This window comes from Phascolarctos cinereus, unplaced genomic scaffold (assembly GCF_003287225.1).
Source record: "Phascolarctos cinereus isolate Bilbo 61053 unplaced genomic scaffold, phaCin_HiC Scaffold_1;HRSCAF=81, whole genome shotgun sequence".
In the NCBI taxonomy this organism is placed as follows: domain Eukaryota; kingdom Metazoa; phylum Chordata; class Mammalia; order Diprotodontia; family Phascolarctidae; genus Phascolarctos; species Phascolarctos cinereus.
Genome location: NW_027555514.1, coordinates 276,511,124 through 276,533,581, shown reverse-complemented (window position 1 = coordinate 276,533,581; position 22,458 = coordinate 276,511,124). Strand labels below are relative to the sequence as shown.

The window sequence follows — 22,458 nt, the reverse complement described above, 5'->3', positions numbered from 1 at the left end:
GGAGATGATTAGAAAGGTAGTATTGTCTGTTCAGCCAGTCAGAGTATAGTTTTTCATGCATACTGTCATTGCTTAATTGCAATGAAGCAATTATTTATTGTATTTTGAAAGAGGCTTTTAAAAAAATCCACCCCAGAGATGATTCAGACCAATAATTAACCTGGCTCTATTGCGACTGAGTTTCAGGCACAAGGTACTGAACTTACTGGCTTCAAAGAAGTAGGTGAGACAGGAGCCAGCCAGGGCTGAAGAGCTGCTGTCCAGCATCTCCCTGCTCAAGGTAAGACTTTGGAATAACTTGTCCCCCTCTTCCAGTACGTGTCCCTTGTGAGCCCACACCATAATGCTCTCCTGGGAAACATCTCAGTTTCTTTGGCTCTTTAACCCTGACAAATTGTAAATTATTATGATTGTGTGTGTGTGTGTGTGCGTGTGTGTGCATGTGTGTTCTCTCCCTACTCCAGAGGCTGTTTAAGTAAGAGCCATGGTGAAAATTGTGAACATCTGTAAGACCTACCACCACTGGAAAAATGTAGAGTTGGCGTATTTATTTCATTAGACTCCCATTGTTAGGATAATGTCAAGGAAGTGGATCAGTATTCCTGACGTCATTTATGAGGCAGAATTCATGCATTCCTAGACCTAATCTGTCTGGTAGAGCTGTATAATAGATGGCCCCGAAGGTCTTCTGCTACTCAAGAATTCTGAGATGTTCTTGCTTTACTAGGGGAACAAAGTGCTATGCTCAACTGAAATAAAAAAGCTAAGTAATCTCCCACACTTGGCATGGTGGAGTCTCAGTCACTGGGCAATCTTGAAGTCATATGGCATAACTGGTCTAGTTTAAGCAAAAAAAAAAAAACAAGACCCACCACTCTCATATTTGCCTGAATGATCTAAATTGATCAGACCTAGGTGTGGGGATTGAAAGAAAAGACTTAGCCTGAATATTCCAACTCACTCTGTCACCTGGACCTGATTTTGAAATCTGGAACTTTATGGAATTTTTCACCTAAACAGAATTCCTGGAAATATTACCCATTTTCAATAATGGGGGGGAGAGGGGGCAGGATGAGGAGAAAGCCTTGATTCAAATCCTTACCTCTGCCTCTAACTCCCCAAGCTAAGCTTATCTGCTTTGTGTTTTAATTTCCTCATCTATAAAATGGGTATTTGTGCTCTGCCTACCTTGACAGGGTTGTTGTAAGAATCTAGTGAGATGGAGGGCTGGGATAGGACTTGGTAAATTGTCATGATATAAAGCATGATTGAAATAGAAGGGATTCTTATTACTGATTATTTGATTTCTCTTGGATTAGACTTCTTACCAATATATAGGCTGCAGGGTTAGTGACATCCTTGCTCCTCAGACTTATGTGAAACAGGTGGTACAGGGGAGAGAGCTGTGAGTCTGGAATCAGAAGGTTCAAATCCTACTTCCATTTACTACCTTTGTGACTTTGGGAAAGTCACCACATCTCTGGGCCTGTTTTCTCATCTACAAAATGGGGTTACTGGAGTAGATGACTTCTTTTGTCTCATCCACCTCTTATTCTATGATCCCATGATCCCCAAGGTCCACTCCAGTCTTAAATGCTCCACTTTATGACATACTCAGTGATGTCAGAGCCTTACAGGAAAAGTGCTGCACTTGGAAACACAGGTTCTGAGTTCAAATTCTGGCTCTGTGTGACCTTGGGGAAGTCACTTTATTTCTGGGCTTGTTTCCTCATCTTCCATCAGGAAACATTTCATGAGGTCGTTGGACTAGATTGTTTCTATACCTCCAACTCTTACTATGAAGAACAAGAATAGTTGACATTTATATGGCACTTGAAGGTTTGAAAAATTGAAAATTGGAAAAAATTGAAATAAATATTGTCTCATTTGATCCACACAGAAGCCCTGGGAGATAGGGGCTATTATTTTCCCTCTCTCCCCAACTTTACAGATGGGGAAACTGAGGGTGGGAGAGGTTAAGTGACTGCCTAAGTGTCATCCAACTAATAAGTGTCAGAGACAGGATTTGAACTCAGGTCTTCCTGACCTCAAGACTAGTTCTCTCTCTCCTGCACTACCTAAAAATATTCCTTCTCCCATGAGTAGAACCAATAACTGGGTTTGTTTTATTCTCAGGGACATTTTCACAAAGTTGTATTGTGTCTGACAAGTTCTAGTGGGCGTTTCTTTTTCCTGGCCATTGACTTGGATCCACTAAATACAATTTAAGTTATGCCAGAAATGCAGAAAATCGTGAATTAAAAGCTCCCTTTTCTTTGGCATATGAGCATGCCATCTGTTTGTCCTTATTTATGAGAATGGACATTTTGTACTTTTAAGACTGCTGACCTTTGCAAGAGCACCTTCACTGCCACAGAACAGCCAACTGGAAGCATTTAAAATTCAGGCTGGGCTCTTTCTTATAGAGAACCAGCCCTGCCCTTGCCTGTCAGCTAGTTAAATGGTTTAAATTTTTAATAGTCACCTGCTCTTTCTTTACACAGAAGGGTTTTTTCCTCTCCTTACTCATTAATTATCACTGTCTAAACATTTAACTGAAAGTTATATACAGACTCTCCCTTTAGCCCCTAGTAGTTTCATGTGCTCATAAATTTCTGAGAGAAAAATATCCTCCTTGGCTTCAAATGTTCATTCTTAGAATGACTTCTAACTGACACATTTAAAGAGTTCTGAGAAAATCTCTACTGCCATTTTGGAGATGGGAAATACAGTTGGTTTTTTTGTTTGTTTGTTTGTTTTTACTTTAAATAAATCTGAAAACTCTTGCCATGCCCAGCAAACTCAAATGTATGTGACTTCAGAAGTTAAAAAAAAAATCTCCAGTCAACTCTTAATTTTGAGCTGGGGCATTTAACCTTTTTTGGGCCGGGGGGCCTTGTCCATGAAGCTGAGTGAAGCCTGCAGACCTCTTCTCAGAATTATGTTTTCAAATAATCAAATGAAATGTCAAATTTCAATTAGAGGTTAATGAAAATGAAGATGTCATTTTACTTCCATCTGAGTCTACAGACACTCCAAAATCTACCTGCATAGGGTCCATGGACCCAGGTTAAGAACCCCTGACTTACTATTTTTTTTCTCTTCTGTTGAATTTTGTTTCCTCTTTCTGGTGATTCCTCCTATTGGCTCTAATTCTTATTTACAACATCACTAATGTAAAAATATGTTTAATAGGAATGGATATGTATAGTCTATATTAGATTGTGCGCCATCTTGGGTAGGGTGGTGGGGAGGAAGAGGGAGAAAAATTTTAAACTCAAAAGCATATGGAAGTGATTGTTGATAAATCAAAATAAATTAATAAAAAAGAACCCCTGCTTAAAGCATAACCCTGTGTGCTACCACACATTCTCTGAATTAAAATGAAAGGTCTAGCATATAAGAAGGATTTCACAAATGCTAAAAATGTTAGCAATGAATATCTGTGTGACTTGACTTCCCTGTTTCACTGTAGACACAGAAAAATGTACATAATATATGTCATTTTCCCCACCTATAGTTTCCTAGAAGGTTAGAGCTAGAGAACTTTGGAGAGCACATAGGCAAACCCCTTTATTTTTACAAATGAGGAAACTGAGGCACAGAAAGAGGAAAAGACTTGTTCAAGGTGAACCAGCAACATAGTGATAAAATCAGGACTAGAATCCAGGCCTGTCAAGTTCCAGGTTCATGTTCTTTATTCAGCACAAATTTATCTCTTTCCTTTGCCTTTTGTTTATCTATGACCTCCTCTGACTCTCCTCTTCCTTTCTTTCCCACCCTTCGGAACAGCTCAAAAAGTGCCCAGACAAAATTGTCTTTTTCCCACCTGAAGTATTTATTCTCTTTGTATTTATTTATATATGTACTTGATGACTTCTCCATTAGAAACTAAGCTCTCTAAAAGAAGGAATTGTTTCATTCTTTGTATTTGTATAATATGTATAATCTTCATATAATCTTTTGTATAATTTTGTACAATCAAACCTAGCTCATAATAGGAATTAATAAACACTTGTTGATTGAGTCTTTTTGTGTCTACAGAAATGTATGCCACTGTACACATTACTTATTCATAGAATCTCAAAGCTGAGAGTTTTATAGATCATCTATTTTTATGGACAATCTATTTTTACGAACAAGGAAATAGGAGGTTAAGTAATTTACTTAAGATTATATAGGTAGTAAGGGACCAAGTCAGAGGCAAACCCACGACTCTTGACTACCAATCCAGGTCTCTGCCACTGCCCTGTCTTGTCTCTATTTTCTTTATCTTGGAGGCTATGCAGCATTCCTCACTTGCCTGTGAATACTGATCCCTCCCCAACTTCCTCTGTCATCCCATTCCACTCATTGCTTTGAGCCATGCATTCTCATTTCATGTCTGATTATCTTCTTCCTCATCTTCCTTCTCCATCTCTAGGCCCTACTCCCACCACTGCCTACATATTCCCCCTCCTGCCTAGAACCACCCGCTCCCAAAGTTGATTCTGCTTTGCCTGTTGTGGTGACCGTGAACTCACTTCCCTTGACCCTAAGGGTCATAGGGTTATTTGTACGTGTAGTTCATGTTACTTATTGATCAGGATCCAAATTTTTATCTTTTGCCTTCAGTTGACCACCTCCCACCACCTCATTTCCCTGGGATTCCTGGGCTGCCACTTCCAGAGTCATTCAGTCTCCTTTTCATCAAGTTATCTCAATCACTCTTCTAAGTCTTCTTCTTGGACATGCCCTAAGTCTAGAACAGTGGTTCTAAATCCTTTTTTTGGTCATGGACCTGGGTGTGTGTGTGTGTGTGTGTGTGTGTGTGTGTGTGTGTGTGTGGAGAGAGAGAGAGAGAGATCTATATCTATACATTTATATAGTGAAGCCAATGAATTCCTTCTCAGGATAATGTTTTTAAATGCATAAAATAAAACACACAGAGTTATAAAGAAAGCCAATTCTATTGAAATATAGTTATCTAAATTGTAAAAACACACATACAAGTTCACAGACCCCAGGTAAAACCCTCTGACCTAGATCATTTTTTCTTTTATATTGAAGTTTCTATTGTTTTTTAATTGCATTGTTATCATTTTCTAGTACCATTGCCTCCCATATCAATCAATCAGCAACCATTTATTAGGCACCGTAGTAGAGAAAAGACAAACGTCTACCTATAAGCAAACTTAGCAGCCTTCCCTGACTTTGTGGCTATATGCTCTAAGTGATGACCCAAGTTTAACTGAAGGCACCAAGTTGTTTTAATTTTATTGGGAAAGAGACAAGACTGAAGAAAAGGATTTTCTCAGATCCTCAAGGCCTAGGTCGCCTTTTACGGTTCTCATAAATGTTGCCTTTCAAGAGTCAGGCCCCTGGCATAGTGGATAGAATGCTGGACATGGAGTCCTAGCAAGTTCTTTCCTAAAGCCTAGAGCCTATAGTAATTGCTAGGAGACACCATGGAAAGATTATTAGAATTGGAGTCGGGAAGACCTGAATTCAAATTTAATCTCAGAAATTTACTAGCTGTGTGACCCAGGGCAAGTCACTTAACATATGTCATCCTCATTTATATAGTGGAGATAATATTAGCTCCTTCTTCCCACAGTTGTTATGATATGGAAGGTTAGATGATTTGACCAAGGACATACAAGCAATGAATATTATAGGGAGGATTTGAACCTGGGTCATTTGAATCCAGAACCAATGTACTTTCTTTCCACTGTTCCATGCTGTCTCCCTTCCCTTGCATTTCTCCATCAACATGTTCCTACCTCAAAAAAACCACCATTTTCCTTTCAGCACTGAAGCAGCTTCCTCATCCTTCATACGGGTGAATCCTTCCCTGAGAAGGGGAAGTGACCTTCCTCTGCTCCCTGCGCTTGTCTAAATACCCAGCTACCACGACTTCCTCTTCCCTTACCACCCCCACAAAATGTTTGCTTATTAATTTAATGTGTATTTATCGAGTGGCTGTTTAGTAGCATTCCCTTCCTTGGTACGTGCACCTGCCTCAGTGACATCTGTCATAGGTTGTAAGTGTTCCCTCACATCCCTTATCTCCTAACTTAATCTGTCCAGCATTTTTTTATGCCTCAGTTCATTAAGAAAATGATAATGCGGTGAGGCAGATAGGCAGTGCAGTGGGTAGAGCACCAGTCCTGGAGTCAGGACGACCTGAGTTCAAATTCAGCCTCAGATACTTGCTAGCTATGTGACAAGTCACTTAATCCCGATTGCCCAAAGGAAGGAAGGAAAGAAAGAAAACAATGGGAGTGTGATGTCAAGGTAGGTTTTCTATAAAATTGACTGATGTCAATTTTAATCTAGGTCCTAAAAGTGGACAGCAAAAATGAGAGGTAGCAGCAAGATACAGAGGAAAGAGCATTAAATTTGGAGTCAGAGGGTTCAAAATCTTGACCCTGACACTTACTGGCTCTTTGATCTTTCATAAGAAACTTACCTCCCTGGGTCCTAATTTTTTTAATGTGTAAAATAAGGTAATTGGATAATCAGCTCCTTCCAACTTGAGATTTAAAATCTGTTATATACTCTTGGCATGATCTTGATAAAATTATTTCCTCTCATTTTAAAATTTTCACTTAATTTTGTTTTTATTCTGAACCCAACAAACCTACTCAATAAAATGAGCATTTCCATATGCATTGTAAGACAGAGAGGATTGCTCATAAAACTGTGAACCTCTGATTACTTAAAATTCACTTTTCTTATTAAGCATAAAATTATTTTAATAAAAAATCATTTACTCTCCAACCCTCAATATCTTCATCTGTATAATGAGGGCATAGGACTGCATCAGTGATGTAAAATCAAAATGGGGCCACTAAAGTGTACATAAGGACCACTGCTGGGCATATTGACTTAGAAAACAACATATTAACATTATCTATGTCCCATGGTATTTTTATTTATTTTCTTAAATGTTTCCCAGTAATGGGGCAGAGCCAAGATGGCGGAGTGAAAGCAGTGACTTGCTTGAGCTCTCCTCCAAACCCCTCCAAATACTCATTAAAAAAATGGCTCTAAACAAATTCTGAAGCAGCAGAACCCACAAAAAGACAGAGTAAAACAAATTTCCAGCCCAAGACAACCAGGATGGTTGATCAGAAAGGTGTATCACGCAGGGCTGGGAGCACAGCGCAGCACGGTGTGGGCGCGCAGGCCACGGGGAACCTGGAGCAGGCCTCAGAAGACTGAATTGTGGGCAGCTGTGGAGGTTTCCAGACTCCTCAAATCCACCAATGCCAAAGACAACTTAGAAGGTCGGTGGGAAAAGTCTGTTTCTGTTGGTGATGAGAAAAGATGGCGGGGTCTCAGCTCCATTCCCCAAGAGCATGGCCCTTGGGGGGGGGGGAGCCACCTGCTTCCCGAGCTTCCGGCCCACACACTGAGGGGGAATCCAGTGGCTGATCAGCGAGGGATCGCAGGGATCTCTTTCCCAGTGCTGAGGCAGGAATCTCTTGCTTTGCCCATATTTGGATCTGGGTCACAGTTCTGGGCAGCAGTGCTGGGGTGAGGAGGAGCGCTGGCGTGGTGGAGCTTGGAGTGGCTGTGGAGAGGAACCCTTCCTCACAGTTACAGGACAGAAAGGAATATTTGTGGTCACAGGCCAGGAAAGGAGTAAACACCTCGCCCCTTATCATACCACCTTGGAAGAACTGAAAATTTATAGGTCCCTACAAGTATCTCTGAAAACAGTTGTACAAACCCCTGAAGCTTGGGACAGTACACTCTCCACATTGGAAGCAGACTCTTACCTTAACAAAGAGTTTAAAATTCAAGTAATTGGCCGGGATCATGAGCAAGCAGAGCAAAAAGAGTCAGACTATATTATTACTTTGGTGAAAAAGAAGACCAAAATATACAACCAGAAAAAGACAACAAAGTCAAAGCCCCTACATCCAAAGCCTCCAAGAAAAATATGAATCAGTCCCAGGCCTTGGAAGAGCTCAAAAGGGATTTGAGAAGCAAGTAAGGGAAGTAGAGGAAAAACTGGGAAGAGAAATGAGAGTGATGCAAGAAAATCAAAAACAAGTCAACAGCTTGCTAAAGGAGACCCAAAAAAATACTGAAGAAAATAACACCTTAAAAAATAGCCTAACCCAAATGGCAAAAGAGGTCCAAAAAGCCAATGAGGAGAAAATGCCCTAAAAAGAAAAATTGGCCAAATGGAAAAGGAAGTCCAAAAGCTTACTGAAGAAAATACTTCCTTAAAAATTAGAATAGAGCAATTGGAAGCTAGTGACTTTATGAGAAATCACAACAGTAAACAAATCCAAAAGAATGAAAAATTAGAAAACAATGTGAAATATCTCATTGGAAAAACAACTGACCTGGAAAATAGATCCAGGAGAGAGAATTTAAAAATTATTGGACTATCTGAAAGCCATGATCAAAAAAAGAGCCTAGACATCATCTTTCAAGAAATTATCAAGGAAAACTGCCCTGATATAGTAGAACCAGAGGGCAAAATAGAAATTGAAAGAATCCACAGATCTCCTCCTGAAAGAGATCCCCAAAGGAAAACTCCTAGGAATATTGTAGCCAAATTCCAGAGTTCCCAGGTCAAGGAGAAAATATTACAAGCTGCCAGAAGGAAACATTCAAGTACTATGGAAACACAATCAGGATAACACAAGATTTAGCAGCTTCTACATTAAAGGACTGCAGGGCATGGAATATAATATTTTCGGAGGGCAAAGGAGATAGGATTACAACCAAGAATCACCTACCCAACAAAACTGAGTATAATCCTTCAGGGGGGAAAATGGTCATTCAGTGAAATAGAGGACTTTCAAGCATTCTTGATGAAAAGACCAGAGCTGAATAGAAAATTTGACTTTCAAATACAGGACTCAAGTGGAACATGAAGAGGTAAACAGGAAAGAGAAATCATAAGAGACATATTAAGACTGAACTGTTTACGTTCCTGCATGGAAAGATGATATTTATAACTCATGAGACCTTTGTCAGTATTAGGGTAGTTGAAGGAAAAACATTATATGTATGTATATGTAGATAGATAGAGGGCACAGGGTGAGTTGAAGATTAAGGGGTCATATCTGGAGAATAAAATTAAGGGATGAGAGAGGATTATACTCAGAGAAGAAGAAAGGGAGAGGTAGAATGGGGTAAATTATCTCAAAAAAAACAGAAAAGAAAAATCTCTTACAGTGGAGGGGAAACAGGGCAAGGTGAGAGGAAATGAGTGAATCTTATTCTCATAGGATTTGGCTTAAGGAGGGAATAACATACACATTCAATTGGGTATGGAAATCTGTCTTACCCTACAGGAAAATAGGGGGAGAAGGGGACAAGAGAGCAGGGGGATGATAGAGAGGAGGGCAGATTGGGAAAGGGGTAATCAGAAGTAAATACTTCTGAGGAGGGACAGGGTCAAAAGAAAGAATAGAATAAATGGGAGGGCAGGATAGGATTAAGGGAAATAGAGTTAGTTTTTCACAACATGTCTACTATGGACATGTTTTGCATAACCGCACATGTACAACCTATATTGAGTTGCTTGCCTTTTCAATGAGGGTGGGTGGGGAGGGAGGAAGAGAGAAAATTTGAAACCTAAAGTTTTAAAAACATATGTTTAAAAAAAATGTGTTCACATGTTACTGGGAAATAAATACAGGAAATGGGGTACAGAAGTCTATCCTGCCATACAGGAAAATAGAAGGGGAAGGGGATAAGAGAAGGGGAGAGAGATAGAAGAGAGGACAGACTAGGGGAAGGGATATTCAGAATGCATGCCATCTTGGGGTGGGGGGAGGAGGGGGGAGATGGGGTGAAAATTTGGAACTCAAAAACTTGTGGAAGTGAATGTTGAAAACTAAAAATAAACAAATTTATTAAAAAAAAAGTTTCCCAGTAACATTTCATTCTGTTCTGGCAATCAGTCCTCCAGAGTATGTCAAGGATGTGATTGACACCTCTTGACTACATAATCTATAAAGTTCCTTCTGCCTCTGACTCCTATGATCCTATCCCTATAAAGATGTCAGGAATAATTAAAATAATACTAAATATTTTTTCCAACTCCCCAAATGTTTATTAGACCCTTTCTTTGTGAGGGCACAATGCTAGGCACCGAGGAAGATACAGTTTAGATAAGACATGGTCCCTGTACTGATGGAGAGTGCACTCTGGTAAAATGAATGATACATATCTTTAGATTTATTTTTATCCCAAAATATACAAACACCAAATAAAATGGGCATTTCCATAGATACAGTAGAACAGAAAAGAAAGATTGTGTGTGAAACTGGATGGCTTGCTTTTCTTATTGGGGAAAGGAATAAGCATTTATATGGTCCTACTATGTGCCAGGCACTGTGCTAAGCACTTTTTTTGGTAACAAATATTATCTCATTATTAAATATAGACTAAGTCCAACCCGTAACTCCCAAAGCCGTCTTGTTTTTGTTTCTTTCTGGCCTTCCTTGTATTCCCTTCTCTGCCTAAAATGAACGCCATCAATGATTTCCATTTCTATAGACCTTCGAAGATGTACAAAAGTGTTTTCCTCACCAGGCCCTGGGGAGGTAGGCAGTGCAAATATTAAATTTTACAGATGGGAAAACGGAGGTCATATAACTTAATAACCACTTGTATTGGTTAACAGATCACTCCAAAGAACAGATGGAGTCGGAGAAGATCCTGGTCCTCTGTGGCTGTTTCCTCCTGTGGAACCCTCTCATTCAATCCACTCAGCTTTACCCTGGAATCAAAGTGAGGATTACTCAGAAGGGCCTGGACTATGGTAAGCTTTGAGCTTTCAGCAGTGAGAATACCCACCTCATTCCTGAGCTCCATAGGATTTGCTGAATACGTCCCTTTCAGGACAGTCTGGTAACATAGACTGTGTCAATGGCCAATAATCCTAGAGAGAGAAAACTTTGATTCAGACAGGTTTTTTCACCTTCTTCACAGCCGAGTGGTAGAGGGACTATGTGATCAATGCCATCTCTCATGCAGAAATCAGTTGCTAATTAATGTTTTTTAAAAGCCTTCCCGATGAAGCGTTTCCCATCCCCCCAGCCATGGAGGCCTTTCCTTCCTTCAGTATAGTCCTAGGACGTCTCCAAGCAGAGGCTGCATAATCACTCATCAGCTATGTTCTACATAGAGGGAATTACATTTTGAGGATGGGTTGGACTAAATGGTTCCTAAGGTCTCTTCCAACGACTATGATGCAGTTAGTAGGAAAACCCCGGGTTCAGTCAGAAGAGTGATGAGTAGAAGGTGGGGAGAGGCAGATGTAGGCTAGAAGTCAAATCTATGCCTCAAGTTCTGTGATTCTGTAACATTTTACTCAGCAAGAGCATGTCATACATCCATTCTAAGTCAGTCCCATCCCCTGGAGCCACTGAATTCTCCATTTCTCCCCTCAAGGGTTTGCAGAGCTGACCTAACTAAGGTTCCTCTGGGGCAGCAGTGTCTGGAGTATGCTTTGGAGAATATTTACTGACATGCTGCCGTACGGAAATCTGAAATGTCCTTATGTCAGGACCATGGCCTAGAAACTGCTAAACTTTATCAGTCCACTTAAGAGCAAATCTCTTTGTTTCCCTTTTCAGGTATGCAGGCTGGCATGGAAGCTATTGAGCTGATAGTGAAGAAAAATGGTATTCCTGATTTCAAAGGCTCTGAATCTCTTGAATTTTTAAAGGTTGATTACGTTGACTATAATTTTTCAAAGTAAGTAAAAGAAAGGAACATTCTCTCCATTCATAATATTTTTTTCCCTTTTCCCCTTAGAATGTAAGCTCCTTGAGGGCAGGAATTGTTCATTTTTTGCCTTAGTAGGTCTAACATTACACTTACAAATAGTGAGCACTTAATAAATGTTTGCTGAATGAATGAATGAGTTGTAAAAAGGTAATATGTGCAAATAACTTTTCAAAAATTCAGTTTCCTACCACCAGAAAGAGAAATATGACCTAGTGTTTAGAGGCGTGATTCATTCAATTCTTAATTTAGTACAACAGGGAACAGAAAGAGGGTCGCTGTCATGGAAACGTGATGTGCTACCTTAATTCATCACAGAGATGTGGAACTAGAAAGGAGCTCAGAGACCGGTCATCTTGTCTGCACAAAAGGATGATGGAAAGTTGGGAGGGGACCCACACAGGGGGATGGCACAGAAGGATCATGGTAGCCTGATTCCTGGTTAAAGATAACAAAAAGTTCAGCTCTCAGAGCCAGAGGCAGCCAAGAGTAGAGTCTTAGCTCCCAGTGTAGTGGACCTTTATCTGTGAGTGAGCTCACGGCAGGGACACTAAAGCAGATGGTGTGGGGGCCTGGTCCTGGACCGGTTCCTCAATCTTTTAACAGTCTGTTTGGTTGTTAAACAAGAATCATACAGAAATCATGCACAAAGTTCTGACGGCTAATATTTAGTCTTTCACATTTGTGTCTCCAGCACTTGGTACAGCGTCTGGCATGGAGTATATGCTTCATAAATGTGTTTCCATTCATTCATTTACATCATTTTGCTGTTGTTCAGCCATTTCAGTCATGTTTGACTCTTTGTGACTCCATTTAGGGTTTTCTCAGCAAAGATGCTGAAGTGGTTTGCCATTTCCTTCTCCAGCTCATTTTACAGATAAGGAAACTGAGGCCAATGACTTGCACAGGGTCACACAGCTTATAAGTGTCTGAGGCCAGATTTGAACTCAGGTCTTCCTGACTCCAGGCCTGGTGCTCTAACCACTGAGACACTTGGTTGCCCAATTTACATAGTACAGGGGTTCTTAACCATTGTTTCATGAACCCTTTTGGCAAGTCTGTTAAAGCCTATGGACTCCTCTTAAGAATGGTGTTTTTACAGGGCAGCTAGGTGTTGCACTGAATAGAACACCAGCCCTGGAGTCAGGAGGACCTAAGTTCAAATCCGGCCTCAGACACATGGCACTCACTAGCTATGTGGCCCTGGGCAAGTCACTTAACCACATTGCCTAGTCAAAAAAAAAAAAAAGAATGGTGTTTTTCGAAGCATAAAATAAAAAGAGTAAAAGTACAAAACAAACCAATTATATTGAAATGTAGTAATCATAATGCTATCTTTTTTGAAAGTTTATGGACCCCTGGTCTAAAAATGATATAATTCTTAGTACCTCTTTCCCTTTTTTAAATCATACTACAAAAATGGAAGAGGACCATGCAACGCTAAGAACTATTATAAACATTTTGCATCCTTCACAGCTTGCCATGGCCAAATAATTCATGACTCTTGCCTGGTCTTGCCCCTCCACGGCCACTTTATTGGTGATGAGCTCCACCATCCTTGGCTCAGCTGATGCTTGGACAGGAGACCCAGGGAGGAGAGCCTGCGGCCTCGAGGCCACGTAGGTCTTTGGGTGCAGCCTTTCGACCAAGTCCAAGTTTTACAAACAAATCCTTTTGTGAAGGGGATTTGTTCTGTGATGTTTGGATTCAGTCAAAGGGCTGCACTTGAGGACCTAGAGGGCCACAGATTCCTCACCCCTCCCCACAGACCATACTCAAAGCCTTCCCAGGTTGGCAGCGCCTGTCAGAGCCCAGATTCAGCTGCCAGATCATTCTTCTCCATGCCATGAATAAACACCAAAGTTAGACTCCTGCATAGCCTGCCACCATAATAGCATTTAATTTTGAAAATTTTAAAATCCATGTAAAGTACACTTGCATATTTTCCTAGCTACATCTTGTTTAGTCAAAAAAGATCTCCAGGGAATCCAAAGAGAAAGCTCATTCTCTGACACCTTATATCTCAGGTAAAAAGACTCAAGCCCATCACTTTAAAAAAAATCCATGGAGGCTAGGTTAGGGACTAATTATGTTCTAATTAATAGTCTCCTCCTCCAGTTCACTTTGCTAATAAGGGAGGGGACTCTCAAGTGAAGATAAGCTTCAAACAAGAGCTCTGAGGTGGCTTAGAACCTGGAAATTGCCTGGAAGGAATATGTTATAATGGAAAAAGCATAGGCTTGAAAGTCAGAAGGGAGCAGGGGAAGGCAACAGGCATTTATTAAGCGCCTACTATGTGTCCAGTACTGTACTACGTGCTTTACAAGTATCATTTCATTTGATCCTCACACCAGCCCTGTGTGGTTCAGTCACGTCCAACTCTTCATGACCCCATGGACCGTACTGTCCATGAGGTTTTGTTGGCAAAGATACTGGCTTGGTTTACCATTTCCTTCTCCAGAGGATTAAAGCAAACAGAGGTCAAGTGACTTGTGTTCATTTTACAGTTGAGGAAACTGAGGCAGTGGTTAAGGGACTTGCCCAGGGTCACACAGCTAGTAAGTGTCTGAGGCTGGATTTGAACTCAGTTCCTCCTGACTACAGGCCTAGCACTCTATCCACCTAGCCATCTAGCTGCCCCAGCCATGCAAGGTGATATCTTGGAAGGAGAGGCACTGACCGTCAGGGAGAATTGGGAAAAGCTCCACGAAGGTGGTAAGCTTGAACTTAGCTTTGGAAGGAGGGAGTATGGATCGTTCTTACTCAATGAGTGACAAATTTGGACCCATACATCGGGCGCTCATTCAGATCTTCTAGAAGGAAATATCAAAGTAATGCTTCTGTTTCTTTTTTTTTTTAAACAGCATAAAGATCAATACCTTCTCATTTCCAAATATTTCATTAACCCCTGTGTCTGGGACTGGAGTTAAAGTATTAAGTAATCACGGTTCAACAAATGTCAGTATGGCATGGGAAGTCACATCTCCGCTTTTGTAAGTATTGCCAAAATGTCAGAGGTTCTGCTGGAACAAACAGGGAGCTTAGACTCTAAAGGTGGCTTGAGGCTGTCAGACTAAAATCACTTTGTTTTATAGGATCCTAGACTTGGAGGTGAAAGGTCGTTTAGTCAAACCTCCTTGTTTTACATAAAAAGAAACTGAGGCCCAGAGAGGTAAAATGTCAAAGTCAGAGGTGGAATTCAAACCCAGTTCCTTGGATTCCAGAGTCAGGGTTCTAAACCTCAGCAAGGACACCTGCCTTTATGAAAAGGAATTGATACACGGTATTACTGACGTCGAAGAATACTATAAATAATATTTTTCCCTAGAGAGTCCCAGAGTTACCACCATATCACTAAGCTAAATTCTACTCAACCCTGACTTAACTGCTGGAATTTCCACACTACTGTATAAATGAATATTTCAGTTAATGAGAAATTAATTTTCATTTCAACTAATGAGAAATAGATTATTGAAGGGGGCCTTCATAGGCATTGCTTCCTAGAAACCCTTGTTGGCTATACAAGTCTACCCCAGACTTCCAAGTACTGCTGGCCCTTTTCAACACAGTGTTGTGGGAAAAGAGATGAATTTGGAGGTGAAGAGACACAGATTTTGAGTACTGGGTCCACCACTAACTAGTTAACTGTGTGACTTTAGGGAAATCCTTTGAGCTCTCTGAGCCTCAGATTTCTTGTCTGTAAAATGGGTATAAAAGTGTAAGATATCCCAAAAGTCTCAGTATAGTTTCAAGCTTAAAACTAAGACTTTGGGACACTCTATTCTCTTACCAACTGGCTCACTGGGGAAGTTGTGAGGCAATCCATATATATCTAGATATATGTATATCTAGGTGTGACCTTGGGTAGGTCAATTCACCATAGTTGGCCTCAGTCTCCTCATTTGTAAAGTAAGCCATGACAGCAGCTTGGTGTAGTGTGAAGTGCACAGGATTTGGAAACAGGCTGTGCTATCAACAGTAAGAATACAGGGTCTTCGATTTAGAACTCTATGAGCGTATAATCCTGTGAGCTCACTAAAAAAAAAAGCAGTCAGAGGCCCTGGGTTCTAATGCCAGCTCTATTACTAACTACTGTGTGATCTTGGGCACAATGCATGACACATAGTAGGCACTTCATAAATGTTTTTTTTAATTGATTTATTGAATTGGACTTAATCTGTCTGGGTCTCAGATCCTCATCTGTAAAATGGGTTGAATTAGCAAGAGTTCTTAACCTGGGGTCCAACTGTATTTCAGAATAATGGATTTCCTTTGTAATCTTGTTTTTTGGTCCATTTAATAAAATACCCTTTTAAATAATTAATAATTGAATTAATATCAAGTTAATGAATTATCAAATTATTTAAAACATTTAATAATAATAATAATAATGCTCTTTTATTTTATGCATTTAAAACATTCTGAGATAGACTTCACCAGACTGACTGCCATATGGGTCTGTGATACATAAAGGGGTCCAGAACCCCTGGTCTGAAGAATCTGTAATTTCTCTTCCAGTTGTAAATCTAGGATGCTTTGATTATAACAAGTGTAAACCAGCTCATCTGAAACGTAGGCCTGTGAGCCAGCGGAGTGGAAAGACCAGCCTTGCCTTCCCGCCTGGGAGGGCTGGCTGGCTCCCACTGGGGCAATGGCAGTGACTCGTTTCAAAGCCCACTGTTCTAAGCAGGTTTGCCCATTTCAGGGCTGGGCAGAACCAGATTTACCTGCATGTCCCTCCCACGCCTGAGGCCAGATGAGCCCGCATAGTATAATGGAAAGAGAGCTGTCTAGGGCAGCAGTTCAGATCTGAACCTGCGTTCAAATTCCGTCTTTGATGCTTACAATTGGAGCTTACTACTTTGACCTTGGACAAGTCCATCACACCTCTTCCCTGGTATCATCCCCCATAAAATGAGTGGGTTAGTTGCATTGTGGTGAAGTGAACAGGGTGCTAGACCTTGCAGATGATTCTCAATATGTGCTCACTCGTAACAAAGATTAACACATTGCAAAACTGTAATCTTAGAGCTGGAAGGAATCTCAAAGGCCTATCCTCTCCTTTTACAGATGAGGAAACTGAGGCCCAGAGAGATTAAGTACTATATCACAGAAATATAACATCAAATATTCACAACTGAAAGGGTCCTTAAAATCCATCTGAGGCCCAGGAAGGCTAGGTGACTTGGCCTCAGTCACAGTGGTAGGTAAAAAGCATCAGAAGTCGGGGATTGGCACCCAGGACCTCTGATTCCAGAGCTGGTACTCCCTCAGTCTTTTTCTTGAATCAGTCCTCAGCTATAAAGTGGGAATAATAATAATATGTGTTTTTACCAACCTCACAAGGCTGTTGTGAGAATAGTACTTTGTAAATTCAGAAGTGCTTTTAAAGTGTGAGCTATTATATTATGACTATCATTCATAATTCAATGCCACCCATCATGGGTCTTTGTTCTAAGCTTGTGCCTTTTGTCTGATGAGCAGCAGAGACGAAGGAGGAGCCGCTCTGTTTCTAGCTGAGATATTTTTCTCGGGTCTCGTTAACCTGTCCCGGAGCGACACAGGCCACCCAACCATGAAGCTGGAAGATTGCTACATTCGAGTCGGGCATGCCCACATTTCATTTTCAGGAGAATTCAGGTGGGTGAGAGAGTCTGGCTGAGAAGCAGCTGGGCTGGGGAAATGTTTCCAACCAGTGATCAGGGATTTTTCTAGAATATGTAAACACAATTTTTTCCACTTTTCCTTTAGTGTCCTATACAACTCCTTTGCTGAGCCAATGGAGAAACCCATTCTGAAGAACTTGAATAAAAAGGTAAGTCTCTGATGACTGCAGGGTAACAGTGCTCAGATGCCTGTGCTCTGGACCTTTTCAATACCTTGAGGACCTACAGAGCTACTGTTATAACTGAGATTCTTTTTTTTAAAATAATATCTTTCCCAATTATATGTAAAGACCATTTTTGATATTCATTTTTTTAAAACTTTGAGTTCCAAATTTTTTTCTCCTTCTCCTCCCTTCCATGCCCTGAGACAGTAAACAGTTTGATATAGATTATACATGTGAAACCAGGAGAAACAGATTTCCCTATTAGCCATGTTGTGAAAGAAGACACAGGCCGAAAAACAAAAACCCACATACAAATTAAAGTGACCAGTAGTCTGCTTCAATCTGCATTCAGACCCTTTCAGTTCTTTCTCTGGATGTGGATGGCATTTTCCATCATGAGGCCTTTGGAGATGTCTTAGATCCTTGTATTGCTGAGAAGGGCTAAGTCTATCAATACTAGTCATCGCACAACGTGGCTGTTATTGTGCACAAAGTTCTCCTGGTTCTGCTCACTTCATTCAGCATCAGACCATACAAGTCTTTCCAGGTTTTTCTGACATCCTGCTCATCATTTCTTATGGCACTATAGTATTCCATTACATTCATATACCACAACTTGTTCAGCCATTCCCCAATTGATGGGCGCCCCCTCAATTTCCAATTCTTTGCCACCTCAAAAAGAGCTACTAGAAATATATGTGTGTGTATACATACATACATATATATATATATATATATATATATATAAAATATATAAAATAAATTCTTTCCTCCCTTTTTAAAAAAATCTCTTTGAGATATAGACATAGCAGTATTGCAGAATCAAAGGGCATGGACAGTTTTATAACCCTTTGGACATAGTAACCAAAGCTCCTTCCTCCATCACTGCAGAGTGAAAGACTCTTCCTTAATAGATCATAATTAGCATGACCAAAGAATTAATCATCTTCTGGTCATCCTAGTGATCTCATATGTGTGTGTACATATATATATATATATATATATATATATATATATATATATATATATATATATATATATATATATATATATATATATATATATATATATATATATATATGTATGTATGTATGTACCAAGTACATACAAAGTAAGATAGAATGTTACAAATATAGTTCTCTTGTAATAGAAGATTTAGGTTCAGATCTCACACCGAATTACTACCTGTGTAACCTGGGGCAAATCACTCTCAGTTTCTTCATCTGTTAGGGTTACAGATGATCTCTAGAGATCTCTTCCAGTTTTATTACCATTAATCTAGCTCATAAATTGGAGAGATGCATATGGTTTATAAGCAACATGTGTTGTACTTTGGGTTCTGTCACAGTCCTGGGTTCAAAGTATCTAACACAAAGGATCCATGATCATACTCATGGTTTTCTGTCATGGGTTTTAACTGAAGAATGTTCAGAAATAACAGCCAGTGACAGTGGGCAGAGTGCCGACCTCAACTCTAGGAAGACCTTGGTTCACTCTTGCCTCAGACATATACTGGCTGTTTGACCTGGGGAAGTTACTTAACCTCTTAAGGTTAAGTGAACCCAGGAAGCTCTCTAAGAATATAAATTACAAAGCAGCTACTCTCCGGCATTGCTAAAGAGAGTTTCCTTTGCCAGATTTCCTAATTTAATTACAGGTCCAGAGCTAGAAAGAGGTTAAGAGGCCCTGTATGGACGTGAGTAGCCACAGCTGTTCTTCCATAGTTCCTTCTGCCCCACTTAGTCCCCAAACTTGGTGATGTATCAAATGGTCTGTGCCAGATGTTTACTCTCTACATCTCAGGGCTGCTGATCTACTGTGACTTAAATAGGGTCCCTCTGCAAAAGATCAAATGGGAAAAGGATGTGGCTCAAGGTCAAACCAGCCTAGGTGGTATTTACCCAGCAGAGGGTTTTCTCTAGCCTGGGATCAAGTACCAGGCATATTCCCAGGCTGCACTGATACATTCAGGCCCCCAGAAGCATCAGTGGTTCTTGGCCTGTAATTTATACCAGGGCACTCCTGAGGGAAAAAAGGTACATCTCAACATAGCTGTGTCCTACATGGCAATCTCTTCTTGTGTTGCAATAACATAATAATGATGTTTTTATCCTTTTTTTTTTTATCCAGCTATGTCCAATTATCATGGATCGGTTTGAAGATATAAATGCCAATATAAGCTCTCTGGAAGGTGACCGTTTTTAGCTATCTCTTCTTGAATATTTCCATTTAAAAATCTCTAACTTTAAAGAATTAAATAAATGTGACCCATGCTAGGAGCAAATGGAATTCAACCATATAGTAAATTCTGGAAATAGAAACTTTCTTTACTAATACAGTTTGGCAACTCACCTATGACTTATAGATTTAACAAGTTACCTGGGGCACTCATTGTCTATGGTCATATAGCCAGTATATGTCAATGACAGGTCTTCTTGATCTTAGATCTCTAATGCCATGCGCCCTATCAAACTTCCTCCTTATCCTCCTCCTCTTCCTCTTCCTCCTCCTCTATATTTTCCAGTCATAATCTTCAATATGTGGTGATTTGGGAACATTATACCAAAGCCATTATCTTTATTCTTTCAGGTATGGGGTGGACTACTGTAGTCCCTTCCAACTCTTAAATTTTGGGATTCTATGATCCAGCCCCACATTGCTACAATGAATAGCTGTCTTCTTAAGACCCACAGGGCATTCTGTCTTCCTTCAGTCCTTTCCCAAATGAGTTCATCTGTACATTGCTGTAGTAATCAAGGTCAGGCTTAAGTGGGCTGAGGGCAGACCTGAAAGTTAAATCTTCTGAGCCCTAGTTCCACATTAGTCACTATTAATTATTTGTACCCATCTAGCAAGATACTTCATCTCTTATGGCCCCTCCCCTTTCATCTGTGGAATCTGTAATGAAGCTGGAATATGGTTTGAAAATCCTGGCTTTTGGGGGCAGCTAGGTGGCGCAGTGGATAGAGCACCAGCCCTGGAGTTAGGAGGACCTGAGTTCAAATCCGACCTCAGACACATAACACTTATTAGTCACTTAACCCCAATTGCCACACTCCTTACGTATAACTATCCTCTGGGGTCTTTGGGACTTCACTCTAAGGTATACCATTTGACTGATCACTCAGTAAATATCTACATCCCTGGGAGAATAGAAATCCCATTAAAAATGTATGTATTTATTAAAACAAGAACAGAGAGGACCTGAGCTCAAATCCGGTCTCAGACACACAACACACAACACTTAATAGCTATGTGAACCTGGGCAAGTCACTTAACCCCAATTGTCTAGCAAAAAATTAAAAATTTAAAAATTAAAAAAGAACAGAAAGTATCTGTCATTGCACAAAGCAATGCCTGCCTTTACCTGCCTACCTCTAGTCCTGGCTTCAGTCAAACATGAAATCAAATAAAATAAAATGCTTTATGCTGCCCTAATGATGATATCGATAGCAACCATGTAGGGAAGAATTAGTCCAATTACAGAGAAAATGCCATAGATCAGGGACAGATTTCTTTTCCAAGTCCAAAATGAAGCCCATAGAATTTGACTGTGATGTGGTTACCATGTTTCAGAAAGTGGAACAGAGCTAGCCCTGAAGTTCCAAAGAATGTTTCCTTATCTCTCTGAAAATGGCAATGGTGATAACAGATGTGACTTAGGAGCAAGTCAGTGGTCACAGAGAACTTCTCCAGTTTCTTGGTCCGATCATATTATGTTTTCTCTGTTTCTGTCTCTCTGACTCTCTCTGTCTCTTTCCCCTACCCTTCTCAGTCTTCCCCCTCAGTCTCTCTCTCTCCCTCTGTCTCTCCACCTCTGTCTGTTTCTGTCTCTCCCTGCCTCTGTTTCACTCTACATCTCTCTGCCTCTCTACCCACCCCTGTCTCTCCATCTCTGTCTGTCTCTCCTCCACTTCTCAGTCTCTCCCCAGTGTCTCTCTGTCTCTCTCACTCCCTCTGTCTCTCTGTCCATCTCTCTATCTGTCTCTTCTCTGTCTCTGTCTCTCCTCTCTTCTGTTTCTCTCTCCATCTCTCTGTCCATTTCTGTCTCTTTCCCCTCTGGCTGTCTGACCATTTTTCTGTCTGTCTCTCTCTTCTCTGTCTCTCTGTCTTTATTTCCCTCTCCCCCACTTCTCAATCTTCTCCCTCATTCTTTCTTTTTGTGCTTCTATATCTGTCTGTCTGTGTCTCTCTCTTCTCCCTTCTGTCTCTCTTCATCTCTCTGTTCATTTCTGTCTCTCTCTTCCCCCCAACTCTCTATCTTTTTCTCTATCTCTGTCTCTCTCATCCCCACCCCCTTCTCAATATTTCCCCTTTCAATCTCTGTCTCTCTGTCTCTCTCTCTGTCTCTGTGTCTCTCTGTCTCTCTTTCTGTCTCTCTGTCTCTGTCTCTCTCTGTCTCTGTCTCTGTCTCTGTCTCTGTCTCTCTGTCTCTCTCTCTGTCTCTCTGTCTCTGTCTCTGTCTCTCTCTCTCTGTCTCTGTCTCTCTCTGTCTCTGTGTGTGTGTGTGTGTGTGTGTGTGTGTGTGTGTGTGTGTGTGTGTGTGTGTGTGGTGCTTTGTTTTTTGCATTTCTGGCTATCCAAAATCCCATCTTTTTTTCTGGATAGGTGCAGCTTTTATATTCTAGCGTGCCTTTTGTAATGTGGGTCAATTCTTTCCTTTGCTTCTCATTTAGTTGTAACCAAGTTTGGTGAGGACATCCTGCTAGATTACTCCCTTTTGGAGCCTCCAGAAATCACCCAGTCATCCATTGACCTGAATTTGAAGGTAATTTGATCATTTTCATTGTCACTATCATCATCTTGGTCATCAACAAGAGTACTCCGAAAAGTCAGTTTATTCTTGGGAGGTGGCATTGACTTTCAGCAGAATAGGATATTGT

At 40.6% G+C, this 22,458-nt stretch overlaps 1 protein-coding gene across 1 annotated transcript in view; it reads left to right on the top strand.

Annotated features, from left to right (window-relative positions):
• Positions 1-213: 213 nt before the first annotated feature.
• The window catches only part of BPIFC (BPI fold containing family C), a 42,325-nt gene continuing 20,080 nt past the window's right edge, over positions 214-22,458 (top strand). Inside the window, exons 1-8 of the mRNA XM_020982449.2 lie at positions 214-280; positions 10,640-10,777; positions 11,595-11,715; positions 14,610-14,738; positions 17,230-17,385; positions 17,497-17,560; positions 19,706-19,766; positions 22,252-22,343. Coding sequence (XP_020838108.1) covers positions 10,657-10,777; positions 11,595-11,715; positions 14,610-14,738; positions 17,230-17,385; positions 17,497-17,560; positions 19,706-19,766; positions 22,252-22,343 — 744 coding nt within the window. The 5' untranslated portion in view covers positions 214-280; positions 10,640-10,656. The remainder of the gene's footprint in view (positions 281-10,639; positions 10,778-11,594; positions 11,716-14,609; positions 14,739-17,229; positions 17,386-17,496; positions 17,561-19,705; positions 19,767-22,251; positions 22,344-22,458) is intronic.